Raw genomic sequence first — 18525 nt, 5'->3', positions numbered from 1 at the left:
CGCACAATCAAGATGCAAGGCTTATTCAGAGCAGAAGATGCAATTGAACACTGGGCAGTGTAACACAATTAAAATAATAGTTCATACTAGTGAGTTTCAGCAACATTTTCTGAAATATAAGGCAAAATCTTCATGCGTGTATGCATTATAGCAATTTTTCTTATGTTTAATGCAAAGTGTTCTTACCATTAAATTTCCAGTCCTCACAGTTGGAGACTGAGGCCTCCTGGGGTATTGAAAAAATGATTTACCATAATCAGATGGGAAAAACAAGCCCCGTGCGTATAAAGTCTATGTGCCGTAGATGGGAACTGATGTTGCGTATCGCTGAGCACTTGATTGACAGATTCTCCGTCTCTTGCTGACATGACTGTCAATCATCTTTTGCTGTAGACGCTAATTATGAGAAAGTTGCTAGCTATGATTGAGTTGTCTTTGGTTGGACTGTAATCATTCTTTGGACCACTGAACTGGTCCACCATGTTTTATCAAATGTCATGAGGCTACAAGGCCATGTAAAATCCAAAGACCTACAATAAAAAGTTTATATCTTTGGCAGTGTTTGTAATCTAAAACAATGGAACAATGCTTAATGGGAGAAGAAAAAAATGCAGCTAGATATATATTTAGATGAGATAGACTAAATAAAGGGGTGTGGTCTGTGCACATTCTCAAGAAAAATAAGAGCTGCTGACTCAAGGAAATCAGGTTACATCACTTGCTCACCAATAGATCCTCTGCTGTGAATGGGTGCCGTCAGAATAAGAGTTCAAACAGCTGAGAAAAACATCACAAAGTACACACAACAACACAACTCCAGTCCATTGATTAACCTCTTGTCTTCACTGGAGAAAGCAATTTTATGGATAGAGGCAAGAAGCAACGATTGCTTGTGGATTGTTGTGATGAATCAGCAGTTTGGACTGTCATTCTGACGGCACCCATTCACTGCAGAGGATCCATTGGTTAAAAAAACAATGTAATGCTAAATTTCTCCAAATCTGTTTTGATGAACAAACAAACTCATCTACTTCGATGGCCTGAGGGTGAGCAAATTTTAATTTCTGTGTGAACTATTCATTTAAACTAAAAATGTCAGTTTTTCCATTCAGCCTATGTTAATAATTTGACTGTCTGTTTACATTAAATGTTCGCAGAGGCTCTTTTCAAGTTTGTTCCAATGCTCAGACAATTTACCTTTAGTACAAACAGCATTTCACTTCTGTTTACACTGTTTGTATAGCATTTACCACTATTTGAATTTAGTGTAAACAAGATGATGTTTGTTGATATTTACACTTAGTGCAAACAGTAACGCTATTTACAATCCGTTCAAACAGTATCTACCTGCAGTTCATGATGATATCGATTTTAAGAACTTTACATGTTTACCTCGGTTCAGTTGGGTCACCAATTATTTTCTTCAGTAAAAGTAATGGAGGTTTTCTGATCTTTTACATACATGCAATAAAATGTGCTTGCTAAAATGATGACACAATATAAACATTTAGGCTACTGTATAGCCTAGCAATCAGAATCATCAAAGTGTATCACTGCCTTTGACTAAAACAAATGTTCTTGTAAAAAAATAAAAATAAAATAATCTCCAAAGCAAGAGGAAATAACCAGATCAAAAGTGCAATTAGCTCCGATGCATCTGTCAGGCAAAAGCGGATTTGAATTTTCTGTAAGAGGCTCTTTGACCCATGATGATTACATGTTTGAAAGTAAAAGTTTTTGTTTTAAGTCAAAATTGGCTTTTAATTTCTTCTAAAAAGTTGATAATATTGACTCATAGCAAATATATACATTCTTTGTTTCTGTTAAACGGAACAAAAACAATCATTGGCAATAACAAGAATAGAGAATACAGCCCAGCTGTTTACCTGCTTGTATCTGCGGAGGTGATGGCAATGAGTGGAGGTGCTCTCAAGGGGAGGCTGGTGGGTCGAGGCTGGGCCGTCTCAGTCTCTGGTTTTCTCTCACAGTAGTACTGCTCAGCCTGCCTGAAGGCCAAAGGGGGCAGCTGGACGGTTCGGCAGGAAAGCCTGCGGACTGCAAAGGGCTCCATGCAGGACAGTGGACATGAGTCTGGGGAGTCTGGGGAACATTCTGAGACCTGAGAAGGTGACGGTTTCATTAAGAGTCATTTCCCCAAACTCTTTACAGTTTTAGAGAATATATGAGACTTTTACAAAAAAAAATAGTCCACTCATTTAAGTAGAGATATGTGAACTGGTAAGGTATGAAAATGAATCAGTCCTCAGATAAACCTTCAGACTCAAGAATTTAAGTGCAGATTCTATTCACACTTTAGAACAATGACCGATTTGTTTTCTAATACGTTTTAAGTGTGATTTTTAGGCTTATACTAAAATTATTAACCTTAAAACAAGTTAATTTATTCATAACAACCAAATGAACCATTTGCTCTTAATTTTATAATGAATGAGTCACCTGTATTCCATTAAAGGGGTCATATGATGTTGCTAAAAAGAACATTATTTTGTGTATTTGGTGTAATGAAATGTGTTTATGCGGTTTAAGGTTAAAAAAACACATTTTCCACATACTGTACATTATTGTTTCTCCTCTATGCCCCGCCTTTCTGAAACGTGTCGATTTTTACAAAGCTCATCGGTCTGAAAAGCGAGGTGTGCTCTGATTGGCCAGCTATCCAGTGCATTGTGATTGGCCAAATACCTCAAGCGTGTGGCGGAAATGTTACTCCCCTTACCATACTGTGATGCCCTTTCCGGCCGGAACGACAATACAAAAACATTCAAACCCATTATTGTCTTTTTACGCGTTGCATCGCACCACGTAAACATAAAACAGCAAGCGCTACTCTACACTGCTCAAAACTCATGTTTGAATCGTCAGTGGCAAATTCTTTAATATAAAAAAGTCCTCTATAAAATGTGCTGCACACATCTGAATATTTGGGTTGAACTGTTCTGGAACAGTGTTGTAAATACAATGGCGGACTTGAGAACGGTGCGGCCAGCGGATTCAACGAAGGAGCAGCCGGCGGGCTTGCGGCAATCACATGTGACGACCCCGGGCTGGGCTCCGCTTCGTCCACGGTGAAAGCCGATCCGGCGATCCACAGCACAAAGTTGATGTATTTCCGCAGCGACCAGCACAGATCAGCTCTAGGCATGACGAAGCGGATATAGTCCTCTTTTGGAAGGCCAAACAAAGTAGTTTCGCTTTCATAACGAAACACACAGCGCCTTCACGACATGGCGGCAGCAACAATACTACAGCGAGAATAAAAGTTACGCCTTCTTTCTTTGTGTGAACATTTGGGTGGCGTTATGCAAATCTTCCCACATCGTGATGTAGACATGTGGGGGCGTGTTAGAACGAGCGGTTTTAGGTAGGCGTGGTTTTGTAAAGAATATCTCTTTGGATTTGAGACTTTAGTCTTTGCAACTTTACAGATCTTCTTTATGCACCAAGAGCTCGTATCACTTCAAAGAGAAAGGAAAAATTGAAATCGCATCGTTTGACCCCTTTAACCTTGGCTTTTTACATGTACAGCAAAATAATAAGAAATGTTACTGGAGCACCAAATCAGCATATTAAAGTGATTTCTAAAGAATCATGTGACAAATATCCATCCATCCATTTATCATTCCTGTTTGTTGCGATTATAAGTCCTCTCTTCTTTTGACAATATGCTCTGAAGACACATGAGAGAACCCTCACTCCCTCTGGATACAACAAGGAGATATCGATTTGATACAGAGAGACCAGCTCTCTTCAAACAGCTTCAGGACAAAGTCGAAAACACAAATCACCATTGATTCACACAAAAAGGCTCCCCACTCATTTTCCTTCAGGCACCAACCCCCAAATGCAATGAAAAACAGTTCAATTATCCTGAAAGATACATCATTTCATCATTCGTAGTCAAAAAAACATTCAGATATTTGACTGAAAAGAAAATGACTCCGTACCTGTGCTCAAAGACAAGTCTACAAGGTATTTACTTATTTTCTAACATTGACATTTTCCACATTTTAACATTGACATTATCTCTCAGGAGGTTTACATTAAAATTTATCACCTCATACATTATTAATTACTCAATTGTGTTCACTCAGATAGTTCTGCAAGCACAGGTATCCCATGTGAACGGAAGAGTTTAAAATAGTTCTGGCCTTCAGGAACAATTAATTTACCTCTTCACAGGAAGCAAGTTAGATGTGTCTCAATGCCATTGTAGGTGGTTTAGAGGACAAAAGTGTGAATGCAAAGGGACATTTCATCTGTATACTCAAGTTTCATGCTTGAAATATCATTTAAAAATGAAATCAGTTGGACTTTGAATACAACTAAGTATGTTTGTGTATTTTAAATAAAACATACATATATACACAAACATTATATATTAAATTGCATCTTTTTAACAGACTATTTTAGCTTTGATAAATCAGATAATAACTAAAAAACTAATTTTCTATCTAAATAATAACTGCCCAACTGTGAAAATAAATGTCTTTTGACTCTAGGTGAAATCAGTAAACAATGTCTCACCTTTCTACTCTAATGGCTGCAGTCACATCCCGTGAAAAACACATTAACTGCAAAGAAACACGCTCTCTGTCGGGGGGAACACCCCAATCTTATTGCCTGAATGAAATATGCAAACCATCAGTGGACTCATAAATAAATAAGTGAGTAAATACGCAAACCTTTGATCCAATTAACAGTGTTTTCACAGAGGCGCTGAATATATAAACATTTTAATAATCGTCACTGATGCTTTGTAGAGCTCCACTGCATTTGAAATATTGAAAATGTGATTTCAGAAAGGAATGATTAAGGTGGCACATGGGTAAAGACCGGCACCCAAACAAGATGCTTTATCAAGTGAGATTTGATGATATTTAACTAGCAGGCTTCAAAGCAGATTTCTTCTTTTACTGTGGATTGAAATCTACATTTTCAGAAATGCTCAGGGATTCAGTCATCAGGTATCTGAACGCGCTCATATGAATTTTAGGGAAGGTAAATCACTTGGATGTTTAATTTGTCATTCCAACACTAAAGAACAATACACTGCTCATTTAATGATGATAAAGACAGATTGACGGGTGATTTAAAAATTAAAGCAGACTAAATGAGCTGCAACTCAAACATAAAGGCACTTCTGACCAGTGTTGGGGAAAGTTACTTTTAAAAGTAATGCATTACAACATTGCATTACGCCATAAAAAAAGTAACTAATTACATTACTTAGTTACTTTTTTATGGAAAGTAATGTGTTACGTTACTTTTGCGCTACTTTTTAAATCTGGACAGGGCTTGCTTGTTTGTTTTTAAAATAAAAAAGTTATATTTTTGGCAAATATAAAAGCCTTTTCACACCAAAAGTGAAATGAATAAGCCTCAGGCTGAAGGGAAAGTAAATTTACGTCCGTACACTCTAAAAAAAATGCTGGGTTGTTTTAACCCAATGTTGGGTCAAATATGGACTAACCCAACTGTTGGGTTAAAAAGCTAATTTAAAAATGTAACAAAAATTTAACCCAACAGTTGGGTTAGTCCATATTTGACCCAACATTGGGTTAAAACAACCCAGCATACACAAATGTTTGTCTAGAGTAATTTGTGCTTATTAGTACGGTTGAACTGGATCATCGAAGGTCAGAAGCAAAGACATTGGTTAATAGAATGGGAATACATACATAAAGGATATTTGTGTTGTTTAACATTTAATTATTGCAGGTTTGCGTCATATTCTGATTTGCATTATTTTTATTCATTTTGAGGAATACTGAATCTGTGTGTTTTTTTTTGTTAGTGAGATGAATGAATGCATATTCATATTTATTTTAGAACTACAGTAACATCTTCTGATTTCTCTCAACATGGAGACAGGAGAGCTGTCAATCAATAAATTGAAAAAAAAAGTAACATGCATTACTTATTTGAAAAAGTAACTCGGATATTCTCTTGTAAATTAAAAAGTAATGCGTTACTTTACTAGTTACTTGAAAAAAGTAATCCGATTACGTAACTTGCATTACTTGTAATATATTACCCCCAACACTGCTTCTGACATTAAAAAATTTATATATTTTAGATATCACAGAGCCCTGAAATGTGGAGCTAAAGCACCAGAAATGAATCAGAGTGATATGAAGTTATTGCCCCTGGCTTTTGTGATGTGAGCAGTAACGCAGGTTACACAGGTGATGACAGTCTCTTAACATGTCGCCTGGAGCTAAATGACAGCAGATCAATGACAAATCTCAATTCATTAATCTTCTTATAAAGGACTACACTTCATCTGCCTCCTTGGGACTAGTTCTGTAATGATATATTTCAGAGACATATTTCTGTTTAATAACTTACATACAGGCAGTACAAGGCTAAAGGCCTCCCAGGATATAGATAAAAAACACTTGGTTTTATGTTCACAAACTGCTAAATAGCTGCCACTTGAAATACTTGCCACTATGCGATACAAAACTGTCTCGTCTACAATTTTATAGTGTACTGGGTAATACTTTATTTTAAGGACCAATTCTCACTATTAATTAGTTGCTTATTAGCATGCATATTACCTAGCATATTGGTTGTTTATTAGATTTTTTATTACATACATTTGAAAAAAAATTTAATGAATAAGTAAAATATTTTACTTGTTTCAAGTATGTGAAAGATAATGCTATACTTGTAGCACTATAGCAGCTCCCTGGAGACCTTTTTACCCCACATTATATTAACATAAATATATATTTTACCATCTTGTTTTATACAAATCTATATTACATTGAAAAAAACATCATCACAGACTACCAATTTAAAAGTTTAACCACAATAAATGTTTTGGGTCTGTAACAATGTTGCCAGGTTGTTTTTCATCTGTGCGGGTTTAATTGACCTCAATAACGTGATATTTAGCCCCTAAAATGAGAATTTTAACTGGGGAACCCCACCAAAAAACGTGTATTGTATAAAACGTGTAACCGTGTAAAATGTCATTTATTCCTGTGATGCAAAGCTGAATTTTCAGCATCATTACTCCAGTCTGTATGTGAAAGATAATGCTATACTTGTAGCACTATAGCAGCTCCCTGGAGACCTTTTTACCCCACATTATATTAACATAAATATATATTTTACCATCTTGTTTTATACAAATTATATTGCTCTATCTATATTACATTGAAAAAAACATCATCACAGACTACCAATTTAAAAGTTTAACCACAATAAATGTTTTGGGTCTGTAACAATGTTGCCAGGTTGTTTTTCATCTGTGCGGGTTTAATTGACCTCAATAACGTGATATTTAGCCCCTAAAATGAGAATTTTAACTGGGGAACCCCACCAAAAAACGTGTATTGTATAAAACGTGTAACCGTGTAAAATGTCATTTATTCCTGTGATGCAAAGCTGAATTTTCAGCATCATTACTCCAGTCTTCAGTGTCACATGATCCTTCAGAAATCATTCTATCATGCTGATTTAGTGTTCAAAACACTTTTATTATTATTTATATTGAAAACGGTTGTGCTGCTTAATATCTGTGGAAACTTATTTTTAGGATTCTTTAATTAATAGAAATAGAAATCTTTTGTAACATTATAAATCATCAATTTAATACATCCTTTCTAAATAAAAGTATCCATTTATAAATAAATATCTTACTGGCCCCAAACATTTGGACAGTTGTACACATATGCACATTCCTCATATAGCGGAATATGTGCAAAAAATGCACTTCTAAGTGCTGCACAAGGACACTAAGTTGGTAGAGGAACTCTGCAACACTCCAGTTCATGGGTCACTGCCTCTGGGGCTTCAGTTTTGGACCACCACTGGTTTACAGCTCAGATCATTAATCACTGCCACAAAATTGTTTGCAAGTACTGGTAAATAACCCATTTAGGGCAACCGATTTCCAAGGTAATGCTTTTTTTGTAACAACAGTCACAAACCCTTCTGTAGGCAAGGTTCAATTGACAATGTACTTTATCACAGGTGAAAGCAGCAACATTCCCTTTGTTCCCTTCATTTATAAAGTGAAAACATCTTCGTGAAAAATCATTTGAACCTGTACCATCTGTTCTGAGTTTTAACCAAAAAAGCTAGCTGCTTAAACCTCTTAACTGACTCCAATAACTACTCAATGCTTGTAAAATGTCCAGTGAGATCAATAAAAGTTACACATATTGATTTTAATTGTCTGTGCATGTGTATGGCATGAATGATTGCAGTGCACTCACGCTCTCCAATTGACTTTCTCCGCTGCAGGCATTCTCTTGCATTGTTTGTCCCCCAGATAAAAGTTGAGGTTTCAGCCTCAGAACGTAGAAAGTCCTAGAACAAATCAAAGGAGGTTTGTCATCACATAAATCACGAGACTCTAGTAAAATAAGTTGATAACAGACACCAAATGTCCACATTTTGGCTCCAAATCCCATTTTGACTACTACCAGCATACAAAAACATCTTGTGCAGTTCTGGCATCAGAAATTGCATTTGAATAAATGCACTTTTCTTTTCATCAGCGAGTCTGTAGTCCTTGAGGACAAGCTGATAATCTAGGAACCAACAGTTCAAGTGCTAGTTTTGCATGAAAAAGAAATTATACTGTTTTCAAAAGTATAGACTGCAACGTGCCACACACATACACAGAGCTGTGTCGCTTTTCTCTTTACATTTAGGATAATCATTGTATGTATTTGATTTGACCTTATGGAATTATGGTGTACATGTCTTAAATTAGAGCTCCATAAATTATTCATGAGGCAGAACAAGCTCTGTCCTATTTGAAGTTGGCCAGTTCTGCAAAGTCACTTGTTTTACAAAGTCACTTTCAATACAGCAAGAAAAACCAAACTGAATCTTTGACAGATGCTTCCTGCTTTGAATAATCTTAAAACTTAAAGTTAGCAGTTCAAGAATTTCTTCTAGGCATCCTTGGTTTAAAAATAGGCATGTACATACAGAATTTTATAACAGTAAAAGGAGATTCCTAACTGTGAGGTATTCTAAAACCTAAAACATAATAAAATATTTCCATTATAAGTGTGGGTGATTATTCATGGCAATGCATTGTTATTAGCTATTAGGCGCAGCTCTGCTGATCTGAAGAAACACTTCTATAATTCAAAAGGTGAATTCAGTCTTTCCTCTAACTGGATTCCAGAAAACATAATCAGTTCAGAACTGTACTGATTAATTACTTTATCATTAATAAAATTATATATATACAAGTACAGTATTTTAACCCAAAAGTGAAAAGGTTCTTTACTGGCATATGGTTCCATGAAGAACCTTTCATATCAATGCATCAATGGCACATTTCCATCACACAAAAGGTGGAATATAAATACAAAATAGTGAGAAAAGGTTCTTTAGATTATTCAAATGTTTCTTAGACAAAGAAAAAACGGTTCTTTTGAAAACAGGACCCAAAAATATTCCTTTATGGTATCATTTATAAAACCGCCTTTTTGGAAACTTTATTTCTGAGAGTGTAGTGATACATCATAAAGGCAACTGGGATAATAAAAATCAAAAAGACCTTTTAAACCAGGGAGTCTTTAGCCTTGTTGTACCCACAAACCAAACACAGAGTAGAGAGGAAGGGGAAAAAATTGTTTTAAATTCAAGCTGAAGCTGAAATCAACAGACGTAGCACAAATATACAGAATGTGATAAGCTAAACTTGCAAAAAATGAAAACAAACTACACGCTAAAACAAAATTTGGAAAGAATGCTATAAACAATCTTTTCTTACAGAGCATTTCCCTATTCATATTGTAAATAGCTGTGTAACATGAAATATCTAAGGAAGGCAATGAAATGTCAAAGAAATTAAATTTTTCCCCAAATAATCTTCATAACCTGAAGTCTCTATCTCCATCTAGTGGCTATATTGGTGCAGAATCAATTCACTTCCAATTTGTGTTTAGCTTGCTGAATCTGCAGAAAAAGAGTGATATAAACAGACCTTTCTGTATACTTGTATAGGTATATTTCAGGACTTGTACTAAATGTGAAAGATTTCTGATCACTGTTTGATTTTCATCTAGAAATTTTAGTCACAAAACTACTACAGCTCCCTTGACATTGTACTATTTACAGTGGAAAGTACCGTGTTTTAGAAAGAGGGCCCCATGTCTCAGTAACTGCTGAAAATGTAAACTCTCTCTCAGACAATTATTTCCCCAGTCAAATATTTGTGAGTGTCACAGGCTAACATAGGCATATGTCAATTATTGTTTACAGAATATTTTCCATGGGAAGCACAACACAACCTTTTCTATATTCTTTTCGGCCAAAGTAATCCATCAAGCACTTGTAGTTGATATGATCATGCAAAACCCACAGTGTCCTCTATAAAATAAATGATCTTTAATTCATGCATATGGCATGTTGTTGTATGGCAAGTTATTTTCCTTGTGCTTTCTGCAAGGAAGAACGATATTTGTATGCTTAGGAAATGTTTACACCGCAAAGGCAAAAGCCATGTCATGTCATACATGCAATCGCAAATCTAACGTATACAAAGATAACCATCAACAGGAAACCAGAGGGCTTCATATGTAACATTTAGCACAGTATGGTCATATATATTAACTTTTGTATATCAGCATTGCCATTACTGCATCTTTAAATGTCAGTTCCTCACATGTTGCCTTGCCATCTGTGTTTCTGCTGAGGTTATTGAACTTTTAACGTGTCATGAGAGAGTTTGGGGAAAATTTTCCTTCTTGATGTTCTTCCAGAAATGGTTTTTCAACCTCTCCACACAGGATGCTAGATGAGGCATTTCAAACACAATCTTAAAATGGAAAATGAGCAAAGGCTTTTTTATTCCATATACACCATCGGGGGAGAAGAAAAGATGTAAGATCAAGAAGCTGTCACGTTACACGGTTCTCACAATAGAACAAGACGGCCTTGATGTATGCTAATAGCCATCTGCTTAAGTTTAGCCAGTGATAGATTGTCTGTTAACGAATGTAAATGTAAATACAATATGTATTTGTAAATATGATTAAGACAGTTAATGTGATGCAGACAAACTTCTGCCATTAAACTGTACAAGATTTGTCATTATGAGTTACACTGACATCTAGCTGTGTGGATGATGCATCATAAAAACATTTTTGCTTACCTATGCCATTTTAAAAATGCACCATCTTCACTCAGCCATCCTAAATGTATTTAGTGAGCGAAATGTTTGATGAAAAGGGGGCTAAAAATAAAGAGAGTAGTATTGACTTGGTCAAGTGACTCTAAGAGGCAACCTGGTACATCCAAAATAAAACCACTTTAATTCAGCTACACTCAAAAAAATGCCGGGTTAAATATAACCCAGCACTGGGTTATATTTAACCCAGCATTTTTTAGTGTACTAATATTACTAGAGTCTTGATATTTTGTGAATGGAGGATTTGAAACTTATAACAGTCCTATTCAATTTTGACAATGTAATGAATTATTCTTCAAAGTCGTAAATAAAACAGATTACTGTATGGTTTATAAGAAAATATATTTCAGTCTTTTTACATCAAAATTCCATGTTTAATTTAATGAGTAACTTGCTGTACCATTAAAATTATTTGTGAAATTTATAGCAAATATTTGAAATATTTGAAAGTGAGTGAAAATGGTTTCCTAGCTTTTCCGAAGTGTATGAAAATATAGAGCGCACTTAACATAAAAAAGAACAACCTAGACTTGCCTAGATTGTCTGGCATTTATATAATAAGCATGAAACAACAGTGTGAACATGTGCTTGTCTCGAGTCACTGGATCATCAATTCTCAGACATGCCTGCACATTTTCCAACCATTTGTAATATGTTTGAAATCAAATATACTACCTTAATTGTACCTAATGAGGGCTCCGAAACTGATGGCAAAAGAGCAGGAAAAAATGTCTGTTACCAAGAGCAATCAAAACACAGCCAACTTCCCCCGTCCCTAATATTTCAGTGAACTACAAACAGTAATTTGCATGGGAGAAGCTTACACAAACGTTTAAATGTTCAAAGCAACAAAGGGCACTGGACAGCCAACCAAAGGTGGAGGTTTAAATTAAGTCTCCAGTTACATCCGCGCACACAAGCGTTTAAAGCATAACATTCACAGTTCGTGAGGGAGAGGTGTTAGAGAACAGCAGGGGTCTGTACCCCTTACAAGTTTTAAGGCCAGTTGTTACAAGTAAAAATTACCCAGCGTTGCTATAAATGCAGCGATACTGTGCTTTAAAATGTCATAAGGAACCGATTAGGAGCACAGATGTTTTAGAGGGGAAGGGTGGTGTCATCATGACATCATTAGCTGGCCTTCTTGACATCATATATCATCGCACTCCCTTTTGAACGTTTCAAAATCAGAAACATTCCAGATTCAGCATGTCTGAACATCGTTAAAGCACACTGGATTGTTACATTTCCCATTATTAAAAAATACTGGATCATAAAATAAAATTCGTGTTTTGACATCTTGTCAATGTTCAAGTACACTGTGTGACTTTTTATATATATATATATATATATATATATATATATATAGTAGTTGTTACTAAAAGTAGTTACTAAAAGCAACTAAAAGTAGTTGTTAGACTTACATACGGACAAAAATAGGTATGAAATTGCTGATAAACTAGTGGGATTTTTCCAGATCTAGGAATGATTTTTAACTATTTTGAATGCGTCCATTCATCAAGCTCGAGTTGCTTTGTGTATGATTTCTAAGATCATGTAACACAAAATGTATAACATGTTACGATGTGCAATAAATGTATTCTTTAAATAACTGAGTAATCTACTTTAATTTATTTGGTACTGTAATTTATTACATTTTAATGTGTATTTTATTATTATTATTAGTCATAGTGGTATATTTATATTATACAAATTATTTCTCTTTTTTTATTATTTTATTCTTTTTGTGACTGGCATAAGAGGGATGAGGAGGAGATTTAGTGTTATTGTTTGTAAAATGTAAAATTATAAAATACTGGTTTTACCTATATGTAAATACAAAAAAAAAAGTTGTTCAGAAATCATTTCAATACAAAACTGCATCTCTCCATCCTCAAAAATAGTGGGTTCATAGTATGCAAAAATCATAACTTCATGTGACATGAAGTCAGAGTCACTCCCACACAGTCATGAGCTAGCTTTTACACACGACATAATTTCGTAGGGGAAACACTGACATGTGGAAGGAAAACACAAGAGCAGCTACAATATCGTCAGTTGGACACAAGCTTGATGGTCGACTATAATGCCTCTCTTTACTATGATTATGATACAATAAGACATTCCAGTTCACTGTGAGTGCAGGCTGCTTTGGGGTGCTCTATTTATAGATTAAAGGATGCAAAAGCCACCAAACGTCACTCTTCTAAAAGAAACTTTTGCATGCGTTGCAACGATGAGTTAGCTGAACAGGTCAGGTGCCCAAAAGTCACCTTGCACCTGCCTCTCCTTTTCCACATGCCATAAAGCTCAAAAAGACACGTGCTAGCAGGCAGTTCTAGACCAGATGGACGGTGACAGCGGGAAAAGCATGAGAAGACAGGTTTGTAGGGTACAGAAACATTCTCTCTATACCTTTGGGAGGTACATATAGAAGAAAAAGGGAGTGAATAAAGTGTGAATGGGAACTTACTCTTCTGATCCCGATAGTCACTGCGATACAGTCCAGCTGAAACAGAACAGAATGTCTGTCTAAGTCCCCTTTGCTTCCTGTGACACTGTGCCTTGTGCTGTGATGCTCTTTGGTTTAAGGACTGAAGAATATCAGAGTTCCCAGCCTCTCAGCCAATCAGAGCGCTCAGCTTCCCCCCACCCCTCCCTAAAGTTTCTCCAGCAGAGACTGGAGAGATGTTTTAAAAAGCAGGGGCCACTGCAGCATCACATCGGGATGCTTGTATGTCTCAAATTGTCAAGCACAAGAGCCACAAGAGTGTTTGTGTCACCATGGGAATACTGCAATAAGCAGAGAGTTTTCTTTTGGAAATGAATCGTCAAAATTGGACGTCAGACATCAGTTGTGGTACTCGCACTGTTTACCTCTGTGGTCCCTTTGGAGGCTGCAGTTCTCATTTCACATGCCCTGTGACTGGTCTCTGCATCGTTGTTAGTGATCAGGAGAGAATGGGGCTAGTTGTCACACTTCATACTTCTGAAAAATGTCATTTTATAGAAGCATACAGTACACCTTAAAATCAAAGTCACAAACAAGCTATTGAACACTTCCAGCATTATGTGGAAAAAGATGTTGTTAATTAAACTTAAACTGATCGTTTGTGACAACATGGCTTAACGGCAAAATTCAAACAGTGAAGCTCTTATGAAACGCAAAAAGATTCAAGAAAAACAGTGTGAAAAAGCAATGTACAAAAATGTTTGGGAAAATAATACTGAATTTATAACATTTAAAAACTTGTTCTGTTCTGACGTTCATGAAACATACCCTTGTCCTGAGCAACAAAAACTAAAAAAAACAATATTTCACAATATTTAGCAGCATGTTGAAAACTACATTACCCATGAAGCTGCAAAGACCTCTCCACCAATCAGAGAATCGAAACAAATCGGAGCAAATCTTGAAATAAATAAATAAACAAATGTTCACTTTTAAAAAACAAAACACACAATCAACCTCTTGAAATTAATATTTAGCTATTGTTTAAAGTACACAGTCTTGGCCTTTATTTTGCCAGATCTTCCAATACATTTTTGCTTCAATTCATGCATTAGCTTCAAATTTTGTAAATTAGGTGATTGATTTGGTTCATTGCTTATAACTGTTTAACAAAGAGATTTTTTAAATCTCCATGGGAAAAGTGAATGGAAAAAATTATTCAAGAACCAAGCCTGAAAAAGTGGGCAGACCATGGATAATTGTGGAAATATCTGACCAGTCAATGTTACGACCGACCAACCAGAATCAAGTATTACAAAGCGCTGTGTAATAAAACAAATAATAATAACAAATAATAATCACACACATATGGAACTAATCTGCTCTATATTGTCATAGTCTAGTAGTTTATGTTCTCAGGGTCTAGCCACCTTCAAGTGGGCAAGGGAAGCAAACAAATCATATTTTGTAATAGATTACTCTTGGATATCTAGTTACGTACTTTAAATAAACTCATTACTAACATTTTTGTGAGGCACTGTCTGAAGTTCCTATGTTATATGTTTGTTATTGTTTTCATAATGTTTGATGGGAAATTGAGTTATCGGGGAATTACATATATGGACATGGCAAACGTCAATGGGATTTATAAATATTGTGAACACCGCACCAAGCTCTGTCTTTTTGAGCTATGTCTGTCATGATTTCCCATCTGCTCTAAATGTTTAGACACACACCAAACACAAACTTATTAGACAAGTCCAGATGCTTGATGCTCATGTGATGTCAGAGCAAGTTAAACTGTCAACAACACTTTATCCATCTTGAAGGTTACTTCACTCAAAAATTTAGAAAGAAAAATATCACAATAACAAATTATCTATAGTAAAAACATCCGTGTGTTAAATCAAATGCGATTTTCATTTGAACGATACTAACATCAATTCTTTTAAATCCAAAGATCGATATTTTAGTCTATGACACTGCATCGTTTGGACCATGAATGAGTGAGTGAGTGAGTAGTTAGTTAGTTAGTAGCATCTTTCCTGTATCCATATTTTTAAGCTGCAGCTGCAATGAAAGGACTATTATGAGCCGGTTCTTTTTAGTAAATCAAAATACAAGAACATAACCACTGTAGACCGATTCCTGAAACGAATAATGCCCGATCTTCTATCCACCATACTTGCAACACGCAAAACAAGCCTTTTTATTTTTTGAATGCGCCAGACTTCAGATTCAAAAGCCGATTCATAAAGATAAATAACTAAAATATTTACCAAGTACAGTAAACACTAACATTATTTGCTATACAGTGTGTTCATGAATATGATGATAAACGAAAACATTATAACTATTTATCAATAACGCCATTTTAAAAGAAGCGAATGACACCGAAAGCCTCACAGGCTCGCACATTCAATTAACACATGGCCGGGCCCTTATTGCTCAACAAGACAGGTCTTGAAACAGTCTTTATCAATGCTTAGCCTAGTCATGGAAGAAACAAACCTTTTTGAAGCTTCGAATGAATTGAGCCAATGGCTTCTCAAAATGATTCACTGTTTCGAAGCGCTTGAAACACCACATGCTTGTGTGAAGCCTGCTGATGAAAACTGTGTATATGCAACAAAAACTCAGACCAAAATATGCATAAAATTGTTTTACAAATATATTTAAAGCAATTAGCAATCAAATACAATTAAATATAAAGTGTCTGTATAATTTTTGTTATTTTATTCAATTGCAGGGCTTGTTTTGCTTGTTTTATGGAGGCCTTGTCTAACCACGCCAATAAGAGACCATTAACCACTACTCTTCTTTTTAATTACACAAATGTCTCATTAAAATGTCCATAAATGTAAAGAACAACTGACCCAAGATCAAGTAAAAACCATAGATAGACACTTGTTCAATGGTTCGCTGCAACTCATTCATGAGTTCACAAAGATCGCCAACAAATCAAGAGACTTTGGTAGTTTCATACGCGCTCTGAACCACTAGTTCGAAACAAAATGATTCACATATAGGTTTCGAAGCTTCACGTATTTACAAAGCGCCCATCACTAACTCAGCTTTCAAGAGTTCAGTTTTTAACCTTTTGACCTATATGCAAGACATAAAATGTATTCCTTTTAAGCCACTACAGTGGCCCTTATTAGATTAACATTTCAACTAAAAACAAAACTACAAGCAAAAGCAGAAAAAAAACACTCACCTGGAAAGGAGCTTCCTTTGACTTTATTAATAGACACCTTGGCTTGTTTGTGTTTCACAGATTTGGACAGTTCTGGGGTAAATCATGGAGACATATTTCTTGAGAAACACCTAATGGCAATCTTATGAATCAAATACAGATGGGACATTTATGCAAAGCCAAGACATTTATAGTCTTTGTAAGGTGAAATTTGAATACCAAAGAAGCTCAGAGGGCATGAAATATCACCCAAGAACAAGTACATCTGTATACATTTTAATGAGAAGATCATTCAAAATCCCTCCATGCAGGCTACCTCTAAATCAATATAACAAAGAGTGAAAAATTTAAGGGGGTCTGAATACTTTCCGTACCCACTGTATGCACCACAGAGGGTTTACAACTACAAGTAGTGACATTAACACCCATCACCTTGCACAGAATATACACAAACATTTCCTAAATACATTTTTGGACACCAAAACTTCATCTATTGAATCAGTAGTGATCATGCAGCTGTGCAGTCTTTGTAAGGGGTGTTGGATCACCATCAGTAAACAATCTACCACATCTGTTTGACATAATCCTTCAGTCAACAACATTCTTGGCGGCTATAAAAACTGGTTTGTCTTTATTTGTCCAACTAAATGCACATCCATGTCACTCAGTCCACATGATGATGTCCAAACAGTTAAATTCAAGTAAATGATAATGAAGTCTCTACAGCAGTGCCATTAAATGGAACAAAATATCTAAGTGCAGCTGATTTTTTTAAATACCATTTTGATGAAGGAGTCTGTGCAGCATTTAGCGTGTTCATTAGTGCATTTAATTTTCCCTGCAGTGTTGGAGTAATTTTTTATTAATTCCATGGTGACATTGACAGGGGTTTTACTTTGCAAATTAATCAAATTAGGAGATCCCACCTCAAAATGACAAAGTGCAAGGTGTAGAAGGAAAATGCAGGGGTCTAACAAACAAATGTGAGCATTATTCATGGCAATCCAGATTTCTTCTGACCTGCTAGTTCACACATTCTGAGAACCGTGACTTACTTCTAACTGCTAGACCAAAATTACCCATGAAACACCAGTGAAAAATGCTTTAGGGAGAATTCTGTTATGCTGTTTTATGTGAGTGGGAGGCAGCCACTCAAATGTGTTTGTTCTACTACAAAAACCTCTCTAAAAATATCACTTACCATGCTTAAATTTTCCATTGCTCAAGGAAGCAAATTTACAATCTTGGGGGAAATACTGAATTTTAGATTTTACACCATCTTAAGACAGACATAATAAAGATGTACTTTTTTACTAAATAAAAACCATACCTAGAAAATTTTTGTGCTCCACACAAAAATTAACATTTTCTGAAAATTGACCCTGCCTCAAACCACCCAAGATGTAGATTGTTTCTTCAATGGAACATATTTGGAGAAACTTATCATTACATCACTTGCTCACCAGTGAGAGTCCAAACAGCTGGTAAAAACCATCATGACTCCAGTCAATCAATTAAAGGCTTCTAAAGTGAAAAGCTGTGTGTTTGTAATAAACAAATCCATCATTAAGGCATTTTAACTTTAAACTATCACTTCTGGCCAAAATACCAGGCGCTATCCATAATAATGCATCCTCCAGTGAAAAAGTCCATCCCTTGTTGTCTTATCATATTTGTTTTCACTTGTAA

At 35.6% G+C, this 18525-nt stretch overlaps 1 protein-coding gene across 1 annotated transcript in view; it reads right to left on the bottom strand.

The window, feature by feature from the left end:
* The window catches only part of LOC107599820 (cAMP-specific 3',5'-cyclic phosphodiesterase 4D-like), a 69127-nt gene extending 55391 nt beyond the window's left edge, over positions 1 to 13736 (bottom strand). Inside the window, exons 1-3 of the mRNA XM_016291511.1 lie at positions 13662 to 13736; positions 8250 to 8343; positions 1887 to 2119 (exon numbers count right to left, since the gene is read on the bottom strand). Coding sequence (XP_016146997.1) covers positions 1887 to 2119; positions 8250 to 8291 — 275 coding nt within the window. The 5' untranslated portion in view covers positions 8292 to 8343; positions 13662 to 13736. The remainder of the gene's footprint in view (positions 1 to 1886; positions 2120 to 8249; positions 8344 to 13661) is intronic.
* Between the last annotated feature and the right edge of the window lie 4789 nt (positions 13737 to 18525).

Source organism: Sinocyclocheilus grahami, unplaced genomic scaffold, assembly GCF_001515645.1.
Source record: "Sinocyclocheilus grahami isolate Dianchi unplaced genomic scaffold, SAMN03320097.WGS_v1.1 scaffold272.1, whole genome shotgun sequence".
NCBI lineage: Eukaryota > Metazoa > Chordata > Actinopteri > Cypriniformes > Cyprinidae > Sinocyclocheilus > Sinocyclocheilus grahami.
Note: the sequence above shows the minus strand (reverse complement) of the source record. Positions and strands in the feature narration are given on the sequence as shown.